Source organism: Electrona antarctica (genome assembly GCF_951216825.1).
Source record: "Electrona antarctica genome assembly, chromosome: 19".
Lineage (NCBI taxonomy): Eukaryota > Metazoa > Chordata > Actinopteri > Myctophiformes > Myctophidae > Electrona > Electrona antarctica.
In genome coordinates, this window is record NC_136800.1 from 19,251,726 (window position 1) to 19,266,054 (window position 14,329).

The window sequence follows — 14,329 nt, forward strand, 5'->3', positions numbered from 1 at the left end:
CTGTGGTCATTAAATGTAATTTCTAATCCGAACATACTTTATCCACTTCAGGATTATTAAAATCCACAAAACCTTAGACTGTGGAGTCATCCAGTATCGGATAACTCCTTGTATCTTAAATACTCCTTATCAATACTAAATATGATGTAAGGAGGAAAGGTTGGAACCTTTCTGGTGGAAAAGTTCATCTACGCCATCATCCACACCATACCATATAAAACTCCTGAATCAGTGCAATCAAATGGCCCCAGATATCAGAACACTAGGTCAGAACAATTAATTTAACCCAACCAGAAAATTGACATTTAGCAGAACTTCTAGCAGAAAATTAAGCATGTTTTAGATTGTTGTTGATTAAAAAAGTTTACAAAAACACAAAAATAATATGGACACAATCTCTACACAACTTGAGAAATTGAAAAACGAACCATGTTGAAATGGATCTATTGCAGTTTAGTCAAATAATTGTCATATGTTGAAGAACAAAGGCGAGCCGAGTGCTGCCGAGATTCACAGGGCAACCCCAGTCCTGGTGGTGAGGTGCTCACCAAGTTAAAACTAGTTTCTAGTGAATCGGGAGAGGCTTCAAGCACACTCTTGAGCAAGAACATTTAAAAAGCCTTTAATATTTTGACAGGGCTATCACAACAGACAGGACACAACTACTTTCAACCTGGTGTTCCTACTAAAACATTTAGAATACATCAAGAGCAGAATCACCAAAGTAGTCATTAAATATCACTGGGTGGGCTTGGTGAAATTGACCCAGTAGGCGCTTTCTCTCCTTGGCTGAGATTTTAGGGTCCAGGTGGATGTTCTTCAACAAATCACACAGATGCTGGTTTGTGTTGCGCCTGGTAGCGTCAGGATAGATGCTGCTAGGGTCCTGCTGGCAGAATGTAGAGCCTAGGAGATTAAAATAAAACAATTAGAGTTATGCACAAAGATTAAGCTCAGCAGTGCCAGTGGTGGCTGGTCAGTAGAGGGTGCTATGGCACCACCCTACCTCTCTCAATCCCCCCAATATATATCCTCCAAATCATCAATTTAATTTGACCAAGCAATGAACATTTTGCACTCTACTTATAAAAGCTGCTTTTTAGTTACTTTGACTTGATTATGGGTGTAGAACCCCCGAGTAGCAAACCTAATGTTTGTCTATGATATTAGAGATGCTGAGATGGTCTAGTCAGGGACATTCAATGTGAATGGGAGCAATGGTAAACTGCAACCTATGGTGACTGTAAGCATTCCATGTGGATCCCCAGGCCATTATGTTTTGCATTTATCCATTTAGTTTTCCATTACAAATAATTTCTTGAAAATGATTTACCCGTTACATCTGGTTGAGTCCCATGCGAGATTCTGTCCAACATATCGCTGACCTTCTTGTGTAGAGCCCCAGGTATCTAAAGGCACAAAAATAAGTGGCAGTGGCTTAGGGGTAGAGTAGCCAGCAGAGTAGCTAGATGGAAACCGTATGTATATATAAATGCACCATTTAGAACAAACGATTCAGTGAGGACAATGCTGATTGATAGGTGAAACAGTGTAATCCATTTATATCCATCCGCACGTCCACCTAGAACTTTGGTTAAAAAAAACCCCACTTCAGTCAGGACAACTCAAGAATGGATGGAATATATATTTATTTATTGAATATAAAATGAGCAATATATTTATGGTTTGGCGATGAATTGGATCTGCTTTTTAGGTACTCAGATCAAGCGCATCAGTCCCAACCATAGGGACTCTGAATCCCCCGTACCTAAACAGCAGATCCAAAACGACAGGTGGTAGCTGGGGTGGAGGAGGGTGAGAGGCAAAATTTTAGGCAGACAGCAGCGCAGCAGTATCAGTGTGCAGCAGCAAACAAGCAAGCAGATTGAGCAGTTCAAACTTCCAGTTTAAATAGCCGGTATGAAGACGGAATGTGTGTGTGATTGGATGTGATGCTGAGGCGGCCCAATTAAGGGCCGGCAGCAACTGCACTGAGGTTTCCTGACTGAACTTTCTCTGCGCATGTCTGTGACAGGCGCGATGCTCATATCTCTTAAGGGGAAAACCACCCATTTTCAACATTTTACTATGTCATTAATATACCTTAGAGCTGTTGTGTGGACTGGAAATAATAAAAAAGTCCCCCCATTTTGTATTTCCTAGAACTGTAATTATGAAAAAAATAATTTACATGGTGAAACACATCTTGATGACATCATCAAGATGTGTTTCACCATGTTAATGATTTTTTTCAGACCTCTAGTTCTAGGAAACACAGAATGGGGGAACTTTATTATTTCAACACAACAGCTCTAAGGTACATTAATGACATAGTAAAATGTTGAAAATGAGTGGAATGCCCCTTTAACAATTAATGGACGGATGGATATCATGGATTGCCATTCAACTTTGTGTGCTCAGAAAATCCTGAGAGGTTGACCCCTCTTTTTGGTCACCCCATGAGCTTTCCTCCAAGTAAAAGGAGGCCAAAGGGCATTGAGTTTTTTCTGCCGTTTTAATGTGAAGCCGCAGACTGTAGCACTGCACCCTAGACACATTTCACCTCAGGGATAATAGACTTTACCCTTAAGCAGCTGCTAGTCCTACAAAAATAGTTTGTTGGATATAAAAGCTCACAAATATGTCCATAAATTCAAGTCTCTTAATAATCAGCTCCAAGCCTCTTGTAATTTTAGAAGAGAGCCTAGTAGCCTTCTGCTACTGTATATTCTACAGCATATTAGTCCAAATGTCTGCTATATTTATTTAAGTTCATAGTCTACAGTCTACCTTGAAGATTTCCTTTCTGTTGTCAATCATGAAGAGCACCATCAGTTGATCTCTTTCCATGGAGAGCTTCTTGCTGTGGAGAAAAGCCCTGCAGAAGGATCTCACCAATGCCTGTCTGTTCTCCATCTAAAAGTACAACAGTATGTGTGAAACCTATAACCTGCGACAATCTGACCGGTTTAGATATTTTCAGGTTCGACACTTTGTTAAGACCCACTCTCCAACATTCCCGCAGTTACCTGCGCGGTCGGGTGTGGAGGTCTTTATGCCTGCAGCGAGCCTAGCTAGAGGTGTTGTTTCATGTCTCTATGAGACTATCCCCCGCAGTGATCCGGCTGGGAGGCCGAATTGGGGATCACATTTTCAGACGAGTGGTGGGAGCAGGCAACGGAGAGGGTTAATTCCTCCTCCTGTGCTAGGCTTAGCCTCATTCAATTAAAAGTTCTCCACAGAACTCATTACAGTAAAGCAAGATTATCTAAAATATATCCGGGCGTGACGGACAGTTGCGATAGATGGTCACAATCACCAGGAAATCTGTCCCATATGTTCTGGTCTTGCCCCAAATTGTTACCATTCTGGAAATCTTTCTTTGACATCATTTCTGAGGTGCTGGAGACAACCATTTTGCCTTGCCCCCAAATTGCAATTTTTGGAATCCCAGAGGAGGATGTAGTTTTACCCAAAAAGCAACTTAATGTTATTGCCTTGGCCTCATTAATCGCCCGCAGGAGGATACTTTTACAGTGGAAGGCAGAGTCCCCTCCCTCGGCTAAATCATGGTTGATTGACGTTATGTCCTTTCTGAAACTTGAAAAAATCTAATTCACGATTCGAGGGTCCTCTGATAAATTTTATAACCATTGGCAACCTTTAATATCGTATGTAAGCGGTTTGGAATCACTTTCACCTGACTGAAGACACATGGTGTTGGTGTGCTCTGGTAGTGCAGATCTCTACTTGGTGCAAGATATATAGCCTAATATATCAGAAATCATTACACATGAGGGTGAGCCAATTAAGCTCTTACAAGCTTTATCTCTTTATATATATAAGTATTATTATTATTTTAATTATTAGTATTTGTATTATTATTTGTATTTATTACTGTTTTTTGTTTGTTTTTTTAATTCATTTTATGTCTCTTATTTTACCCCCTTTTAAGTTGTTTATTAATTATTTCTGTGAAAATGATCCCTTTCTTTGTATCTTAGTTATGTACTCAAATTATTGGTTTTATACCTGTATATAATTGATGTTTGTATGTCTGGCCTCGTGGGGAAAGATGGTGGGTGGGTGGGGAGGATTGGGAAAGGAGTTGTATTTTCTTTCTGTGAAACTTGCATAATATGATGTCATACTCTTTGAATAAAATGTATATATAAAAAAAAAAAAAAAACAGCACTAGTGTTAAACCAAAACATAGAAATTACAATTCTCAACAAGTCAGGCCAAATATGGCACTGCTTTGGAAGTTAGCCTATAAGAAAAGTACTACTCTTTGCGATAATATTTCAAGCTGAAAATGGGGTCAAATACAGTCCTCCTGTGCCACGCTGCAGTACCTTGGGGGACTGATCCATTAAGATATTGTGTGTGTGTGTGTGTGTGTGTGTGTGTGTGTGTGTGTGTGTGTGTGTGTGTCAACAACCTCTTTGTCCAGTTTTATCGCCCCAGGGTTAGCTGCAAGAGCCAGGAAAGTCAGAAGCTTGCGCAGCTCCTCTCTACAGCTAGGAGGCAGCAGCTTCAGACAGAGCTGCAGGGCCTCAAGTGCCTTGTCCAGCTTTGCATTCACTAGGGAGAGAGAAACCAGCATAAAGGGTACCTAGAATGGATTTGTCATTTGGCAGGAAAACACCCATGATACACCTCATATGGTTGCGTTTGCGCAATGGCTTATACAGCAGAATGATGATTAAACTCAGGTTAAGACTGGACGTGGAGTTACAAACTGCAATTGCACTTTGGCGTGCATGGTGGGTTATGGGTGTGTCATCCTACTGTACCAACCCTTCCAGTCTAATGTCCACTTTATTGTAAAGATTAAAAGGAAGAAAAAGGGTAAACATTGGCAACATTTGGCAGTTTTCCCCCCCAACATTCTTATGAATTCTCATCCCTTAAGCACAAGTGTATGGGAAAGAAGGGTCCTTAAAGTTTAACAGGGCTTTGTTGTCGAGCATTAGTTTTGCTATAAATAACTATACTTAGTTTGCATCAAGTTTAATTTGAACTAATAAGTTACAGATTCACTAGAAACATAAGACATTCCCATTACTTTAGAATCCAGTAGGGGGTAGGCCTGCCCTACAATAGATAAAGAAAATCATTATGTGAAGGGTCTGATTTTTCACTTCTCACCCAGCAGGTCAATGATGGCGGTGTAGACGTCACTCATGTGATTGGGCAGCAGGGCAGGCCTGTCTGTGTGGCTGTAGTGATTGACCAAGGCCTCATAAATCATCAGCTTACTTTGGGCCATGGAATCCAGACAGAACCTAACCAGGCCTGGGGTAGACAAACCTTACTTTCATACTGTGTTGAAATTAACATAGTTTATAAATACAATCTAAAGATATGCACGTTAAATAGTTTTGCTCTGAATTATACAGTAAAAAGGGACAATCTTATTACTCACTGAGCATGCATGCAACCCAAATTGTAGCCTCTAGTCTATTCACCTTTTATGAAGGATAAAGGAAAACACTGCCTTTCATATATCAATCTTTTGTAAACAAGCCGTCAGGTGTATTTGTCAAAATTGAAACACACACACGCACGGTGAAGACACTTGCTTTCATTTGCATTGAGACTACCTGCCGTAGTGTAGCCAGGACTGTGACGGTCATGATCGGAGCATCTGGGCAGCTCCCTGCTGAGCTCCACCACTGGCTGATCAGGGAGGCTGTCCAGACAGTCCAGCGCTGCACAGAACCACTCATCCTCCCTGAGGAAGACAAGAAATAACACATTTCTTACTAGAAGACAAAAAGGTGATGTGAAACCCCCAGTAGGCTACTGTATTCCAATTATAAAGCTTATAAAGCTTCTAAATGTTCAGTACAAAAGGAAAGAAAGCTGTGCCCGTTAAAACACAACTACGCCGCTATAGTAGCTTTTTTCTTTGATAGCTATAGTTTTCCTCAACAGTTTGGCTTTTCCCAGAATGTATCAAAATGACAAACGTCAGCACTAACCGCTTGATCCGCAAGTTGCACCTTAACCAAAATGAGAAAATATCTATCCATGGCAATATACTGACAGGCGAAAGCATGGCAACAAGGGAGATCAAAAGAGTAAATCAAAGGACAAGATTCTTGGGCAGAATTCCACCTGTCAGGAGGTCAAAGGGAGAGGAGGTGATCGAACCCACCTCTTTATCTTTACTTCGGCCTCAACCTGTACATAGATTATGTACATCAATTATAGTTTAAAATTATTATTCATGTCATGATTGTGTGTGAGTGTGAGTGCATAGGACCCGAATGGAAACAAGACCGCAAGGTCTTTCTTCGGTGTAATCCTTTTGGACAAATGCTTGACTGTACCTAGCCGCACTTGTTTGTATTAACGGGTCGTGCTGTGACTCCTCCATTATGTGAAAATTCTAAACAGGTGGTACGCAGGACCATTCAGTGACTTCCAAACTCCAACACCTGCACAGAATTTCTTGACAGAAAGTAGCTCATAACATGTCTACGGTGGATTATTATGAAACAAACGTTTTGCAGATTGAAAGATAATTCAAGCTTGCCCTACAGCTAGAATGTTGATGAGTTTAACGTAGTTTAATACAAGCAGATCGCAGATGCAATTTGGATGAATGGGGAGTCAATGGAGGGTATTGCAACTCTAGATTCATCCCATTATAAAAAAGATCTAGAGTTGCAAATTGCAGCTAGACTGTACCTTGTGTGGTTTGCATTTATATATTGTCTAATAAAATATTCAATCAAAAGGTTCCCAAACTCACTCACATGCCAAGGACCCCCAAAAAACCATATCCTCTGGCTTTAGTAATAACAGCTGATCTAACTGTTACCACCCATCCCCATCCAGTCACAAAATCAGACGTACTGTGAGTCTCTAAGCGCCTTGAGGACCCGTCTGTCCAGGTGACTGCTGCTGTTGTAGACGAGGTCTGGTTTGTCGTGAGCCAGCTGACGACATGGAGAAGGTGAGGGGTTCTGGTTGCACTGAAGCAATCCATCCAGCATGGGGAGTTCTACCACTGTTAACAGCCTGACCATGGTCTGTTCCTGCCACAGTTCATCCACCACTGCAATGGAAGAAGACAGATGGGAGGAGTATTACAGTTAACCACCTATACTTCAGCTGACCAGGGTCTATACTTGGTGTCGTCCCCCCCGCCAATATAAGCCTATAGCCTGAAGATTTGAAATTTACCATATTCGCCCATTTATGACATGCCCAGGCCAGAACATGTCTGGGTTACGGACAGTCCTAACGGACAGTTCTCTTCTCCCAGTTAGTACCGAAAGTACTGACACAAGAGGGGTAGCTTCTGCACTGCATCCCAGTGTGTGTCAGGGCAAAAATACTGTAGTAGGGTGCCATGCAATCCTGTAACAGACTTTGTGCGAATGTGGAAAAGCATCAATGATACATTTAGTCCATAGCCTACTGTGGATATTTTTCCTTTTGGGTGGTCTTGTCTGAGACCATCTTATGGCCAATAGCATTTAGTTGTGATGAAATGGCTGACTTACATGATTGCGGTAATGCAGAGTTGGAACTAAAACTCAAGGATTGGTTGGCTCTGCCAGGGGTATCTAGATGATTCCTGGTTTTCCCTGGTGTGTACATATGGTCGGATTCCAAAGAAGTGCGCTGCTGCCCAGATGACCCATGGGAAGATGTTGGATGTCCATGCCTAAACAACATAAAGAAAGATAATTGAAAGCTTATATTGCAGTAGTTGTTTTTGAGGGGCACTAGCCCCTCCTATGCCCAGCTTTCCGGGTTTGTCTGAACACAAACATTGGCTTGTGATTGGCTGATCACTGTATGTATATTGTATAAGGTGCTAAAACTACAAACGCCAAGTAAAAACTAAAAGATCAATATACGAGCCTTTCTGCATACCCGTCTGTAGGAGCACAGCACAATAAGTTGTGGATTCCATGGCCGAGCTCGCCTCTCTCCAACTCACCCGTTGGGGGCATTTCTGTGTCCAGGAACCTGTTAAATATTTTCAAATGAAAGTTACAACATATTCAGATTGCAGTGTTATAAAACCCATTGTGTGTGTGTGTGTGTGTGTGTGTGTGTGTGTGTGTGTGTGTGTGTGTGTGTGTGTGTGTGTCTAACCTGTAGAGAGCATTTTTGCTGTCCTGAAACACATCCTGCTTCTTATCTTTCCCAAACATTTTGGTGTCCACTGCTTCAAACACATTGCAGTTCAACAATGCCTGACAGATGTACATAATCTTGTCCCGTTGGATATCGACACCTGCAGTTGTGAAGAAAGTGATGGTGGTGGGAGGGGTACCATTAATCAATGTAGGCATCCTTTAGCAGACACTCTTTGGAGCGACATACAACAAATGCATACAACAAATACATACAACAAATACCTCAGTAAATTAGGATCGTCAAAAACCAAGAATCAGTGTAAACAATATAACATCTAAAAAACAAATCTGTACATTGAAACTATTGGATGCCAGGTAAACAAATGAACCTAGCATCCATATAAATACCATCTAAATGAGATTTTAACCTTTTTCAATCAACAGTATTTTTTTTACTATTCATCATACAACAATATATAGGGATATAAGTGGTTAATCTATCAGAGGACATTGTTGAAAGACTTATGGTGTAGTAGTACAATGGTTCTCAATGCAGCGTCCAGACCACCAGAGTTCCAAATGGACCCTTGCAGGTTCCATCCATTTGTACATTCAAGAGTTAAATGAACACTCAAGTCAAGACTTGAAAAATTGGGCAGCGGCGGCCTAAGGGTTAGAGAAGCGCTCTTGTTGCCGAAATGTTGCTGGTTCGATTCCCCGGACGGGCAGGAAAAATCTGGGTCGGGAAGTGATTGATCATCACTCACCCAACACCGCTGAAGTGCCCTTGAGCAAGGCACTGAACCCTGAGAATCACTGTAGTAGGCCTAGAAAATACCTCCGAAGCCACTAGCATGGGAGAGATGATCCATCACCACATCTATAGCATCAGAGCCAACAAAACAGCTACTGTGCGACTTGAGATGGATACGTCGATCCTTAACCTTCACTGAGGCTTTGAGATGGGAGATGAGCCCCCTCCATAAGGCGGTCGAGTGGTTTGCCTTAGTTACCACTCTGTGACCTAAACGAGAAGAGAATATGAACAGTCAACACTCAACAGTACATGTAGCCTTGCTTATTGACTTCCCCTTGTACCGCCTCCCGCACCAGGGCAGGGTGTCGGTGCGAGGCAGTAACGTAGGGACACGCAGCTAGCCAGTCGCCGCTCGGGAGGCGGTACAATGGGAAGTCAATAAGGAAGTCAAGGAAGAGAATTTCAGAGAAGCCAAAAAATTAACGGCATTGGCGGTTAATGCCCACGTTTCCGTTGTCTCCTATAGCCGCGTTATGCATCTTTGAAACATCACAAACACTCAAGCGGCGTGCCGCTCTCCGTGAACGGAGGGTATGTACATCTGCATCCTACGGAGGGCTTAATAACCGATCAAGGGCCCTAGGGTAAGCAACGTCCAAACTTCAGAAAATCTTAACCGAGGGTGCCGAAAGGGGCTACAGTACATGCAAAAGCAAGCGCTGGGTGCACAAAGAAAGGCTGAATAGACCAATAATTGTAATGAAAATGTATTATTCCACCTAAGGTAGCAAACAAATGTGAGGCAAGTCAGGCAACAGCCGCAACAATCACAGTGGTTCAACTCAAGCCAGTCAAACGCCACCTCCAAAGGCCTATTATGACACTAGCTTAAGCTTTAAACTCTCGCTCACATGTGAGTGAATTACCCTTGGAATAGAGAGTCTGGGGTCCCACAAACAACTTCTCTTCAAGGCTTTTCAATGCAGCGACTCTCTCCTTGACTGAGGCCATTTTTCACCAAGCTGACGTAAAAGGCAATCAGTGTTCCAGTGGACTCCACACACCTTTTATACAGGTAATCAATCAATTATCAATCAATAACTCAGTCAGTTCACTACATTCAACCACTAGATGGCAGCACATACACGCCACATCATTACTTTGGTCTGCACAATCCCACATTGAGATGCCAAAAGTAGCCGATCTACAAGCTCTCATAATGAGTAATAACGATAAGGAGGACATGATGTGAGCTTGTAGATCTGCAATTTCCATGATCGTCTAATCTACAGTAACAAGGCTGACAACTGTTGTCTTGTTGTGACTTGTGGTCAACGTTGGATAATATAGAAGTGATATATAAAATAATTAAGGGAATAAAATGTCCCTGATTCCAAAAAAGCCCTACTGTGTAACCTTTTCAATAAAACAAAGTTTAAATTTGATATTTCGACTGGTAAAAGCATAAAAGTTTCACAACACACATTCCACGAATTCCCATAATGGCCAGTCGAATATAACTAGTATAGTATAATAGTCGCAGTAATAGTACCAGTACTAACAGTCACTTGTTCTGGTATTGATTATATAATTTGTTTAATGTGTCCCTTTCTCTTCTATCCTTTAAGCAGACAAGACGCACCCTTCATAATGATGTCCCTAAATACATTGTGGATGAAGACAGTCTCCTCCAACTGTTTGAAGACTGTCCAGCGTGTGGCTTAATGTGTGACGTCCAAAAGACAACAAGAGGGAGGGACCTTCCTGGCTGTTCAGCAGCTGTGCCCCAAATGCCACTTCAGCAGAAACTGGAGGAGTTGTTGAAAAACACAAACATACTACACACTCATACATAGGCCCATGCATGGGAATGGCTTACCAGCCAGCCCATTGATACTGATTTTTAAAATATATATTTTTTAAGCTCCACCAGGCGGGAATTTTGCGTGTGTGTCTGCCCTCTGTGTGTGTCTGTGCACAGCTAGTCGTCACTTTTTTTCTTGAATGTATTTATTCACACACAACATGCTGCAAATAAATGTCTTTGTTGTAGAAACATCTGTAGCATGTTGTATGAATATATTGCTCTCAAGCTACAAACAACGTAACTTTTTGTCATTTTTTGTGTTTATTATATTGTCCTGCATCTGTACCTGATTAGGGTTGTATTCTACTTTGGTGATAGAAAATCACATGGATCAAAAACAGTATCTGATCATGGATACAACAATATTATTTCCTGTGTTTGGCAATTGGCACATCCCACCAGAATGGCATGAGACCCTAAAGTTTTTCTCTGCCAATAGAAGCTAACATTATTTAGCACTTGGCATGTGCTAATTTTGGGGATCCGCTTGTAATTCCGACTAGCGCATTAGTCCGACAATGTGGCTTCGCTTGCGGTTAGGGACAGGGTTAGTTAGTAATAGGCCGAGTCGGACCAACACGGCGTCGGAATAATGACGCTGACCCTAATTTTGGACCATGTAGGCAGTACATAACCAGTATCCAAATACATTCAATTATCAATTATTCATTCATACCACCCCTTTTCTTTTCTTTTTTGACCATTAAAATGGGAGTTTTTGAAATCCATACCAACAATCTAACTGTTAATACATTCTTATGCCTTAAGAGATAGGCACACTTCCAAGATAAATGTAATGTAACTATGAGAGAATCATTCCAACTGCAGACTTTACTAAATTACTAGTCATCTCATCTTTTTATATTTTACAGGCAGTCCCCTTTGGTGATGCTCACAGCTGCACCAGTGATCCAGAGAGTTCTGCTGCTGCCGCCATTACTGCAAATATTGGTTTCAGTGATGAACAAAATAGGGAGGTGGGTGACCACAGTATGGGATCTCCTGGAGAGTCACAATATCGATGTTTATTCAGCCAGTCAAGCCAACTCAAATCCCACAAGATGCGTGTCAGGCCCACAGGCAGACCTAGAGAAGGGCCAAAGAGAAATGATGTGATCAACTCGGATGACGGAAACCAATTGCACATTAGTAATGAGAATGAGGAATGCCAGGGCAACAGTCACTCCACAGACAAGGAGCAAGAGCATGACAATGGCTCTGATGTAAACAATGAGCTTGCAGATGAAGGACAAAGTAGTGAGGTGAATAGTGGAGATCACAATTCAGAACGCGATTTGGATCCCCCAGAGAACCACAGTAACAAGAGTGAGGCCTCTGATGATGCTCACAGCTGCACCAGTGATCCAGAGAGTTCTGCTGCTGCCATTACTGCAATTATTGGTTTTGGTGATGAAAATGACTCCTTGGACAGTGAGGTGGATGGTGGATATCGCAAAAATGACTCCTCGGACAGTGAGGTGGATGGTGGATGGCGCAATTCAGACCGTGATTGGGTTCCACGTGGCAGTAAGACAGTTAGGTACAGATGAGAAGTGTGAAAAGAAATACAAAAAGCCCTATTCTCGTATAAGCAAACTCTGTCCAGAATGTGGAGCATTTTTCCTGAATGAGAAGGCTCACATATGCGAGTACAAAAAGCCCGATTCTTGCAATGTGTGTGGAAAGAGATATTTCTTTGAGTTAAAGCTAAAAACTCACAGCAAGATCCACAGGGACGGCTACAAGCATATGTGCAAGTACTGCTGCTCAACCTTCAGAACAAGGTCAGACAAACGATATATTGTATGCAATTTCATCAACGATATATCACAATATCTGCAGCTACAAAATACGTGGAACTGAAAAAACGCTATTTCCGTGCTCGGACACAGGGAGGGACACACACATAGCTGTCTATAGTGGTTGCACCACTCAAAAACTAAATTAATACTCAATAAACTCCACCTTTGCCTCATACCCTCATCATAATACCTCACAAACACCACCAACTGACCATTATCACTGGTGTCAGTGGACTTGTCCACTGCTGGGGAAAAGCATTCTGCAATTTGTATTCCCACAAAGCTGTTTGGACAAATCACCATCCAGTAATTCAGTAACTTCTGGTTGCTGTGGAATCTGAGTGGGATTTGCTTTATTTTAGCTATAATTTCCTCCTTTTCTAAACATGTTGTTCATCACTTCATTATGAACAACATTTCAAGAAAATGTTTTTTAATATCGATATTTTAATAATCAATATCAATTATTTATCGCGGGAGGACGTATCGATATATATCGCCATATCGATATTTCAGCACACCCCTAGTGTCCACACAGGAGAGAAACCCTATCAGTGTCACCACTGTGACAAGTCCTTTAATCACAATGTTAGCCTGAAGAGTCACATTCAGCGTTATCATGGACAAGTCCCTGACCCAGGGGAGAATGTTCTGCTGGAGAAGACAAGTAGGAATGAGTCTGAGGCAGAAAACGATGAGACTCAAGAAATGGAGAGCAGTGCTGTTGATGCTGAGGAGGTTGAGCGAAGTAAGGACACATTGTGCAACGCTGGGAATGGTGATGATGAGGAGAAGGTGAAAAAAAGAAGAAGGTCCACAGGCAGACCTAGAGGAAGGCCAAAGAAAAAGGCAGTGATCACCTCAGATGACATGAACCAATTGAAGAGACAGATATGCATCAGAGATGAGAATGAGGAAGGTCAGGGCAACAGTGACTCAGCAGAAGAGGAGCAAGAGCATGACAGTGACTCAGATTTTGACCCAGCAGGGCAGAGAAGCAAGGAAAAAGGTGGGGCCCAATCCTGTAAGGTCAGAGGTAGATGTAGAGGAAGGCAAAGGTAGAATCCATTAGTCTGGCTGTCCTGTAAATCAGTGGTCCTCCACGTGGGGTCCAGGAGTCCCTGAGAGGGTTTACAAATTATTACAGGTTATTATTTCAGTAAATACAACTAGAGAACATACAATTAAAATGATTTGTTTGCTCTGACCAAGGAGATTGAAAAATATGTTAGACCTACAGTACTTCACTGGAGAGTGATTGACCATTGATGAGTAAAGTTGCAACTTTGATGAGCTACTGAAAGCAAAGTGGTTATAGAAATAGCCTAGTTTGCAGATTCATTTACAACAATTTTCAAGTTTAATTCATATCAGGACATAACACACAGCTAGCCATTTAAATACCTTCTCTATTTGCTGACTCCTCCACTTTCTGCGTGAGAGAAAGAGGACATGAAACACTAAACAAATTATGTCATCAATATGACATCAAAAGTGACTGTTATACTGTATTAGTACTATTATAATATAATATTACTACACTAGTGCAGTAATGCTATTCACTGGCCATTACGGTTATGCATTGGAGCTGACTTACGATAGTTTGACCTCAATGGAGTCTCCGTCACATTCATCATCATCATCTAGGGTCAGCCTGCATTTTTTAGAGGGTTGAAAGGACTCTGGGTATGTTGATGTGAGGAGTGAAGGTGATCTTTTCCAGTCTGGTGGACCAACGCCAACACTCTCAGAACACAGACTTGTCTGAGTAGCTAATTAGAAAACATAACCTGGTTAA

General features: G+C 41.8%; 1 protein-coding gene across 3 annotated transcripts; it reads right to left on the bottom strand.

The window, feature by feature from the left end:
* Positions 1–606: 606 nt before the first annotated feature.
* Positions 607–9,912, bottom strand: LOC306943302 (DEP domain-containing protein 7-like). 3 transcript variants are annotated; one of them, XM_079529541.1, is made up of 12 exons: positions 9,789–9,912; positions 8,944–9,129; positions 8,122–8,263; positions 7,897–7,992; positions 7,521–7,684; positions 6,868–7,069; positions 5,607–5,737; positions 5,152–5,298; positions 4,442–4,584; positions 2,791–2,916; positions 1,334–1,409; positions 607–906 (listed from the first exon to the last, which is right to left on the bottom strand). In XM_079529541.1, exons 1-12 carry the CDS (start codon positions 9,871–9,873, stop codon positions 695–697), a joined length of 1,710 nt encoding a protein of 569 aa, XP_079385667.1. In that variant the 5' UTR covers positions 9,874–9,912; the 3' UTR covers positions 607–694. The 3 variants fall into 3 exon arrangements, with proteins under 3 accessions (XP_079385667.1, XP_079385666.1, XP_079385668.1); XM_079529540.1 differs by having other exon boundaries at positions 9,774–9,889; XM_079529542.1 differs by lacking the exon at positions 9,789–9,912 and having other exon boundaries at positions 8,873–9,011.
* Between the last annotated feature and the right edge of the window lie 4,417 nt (positions 9,913–14,329).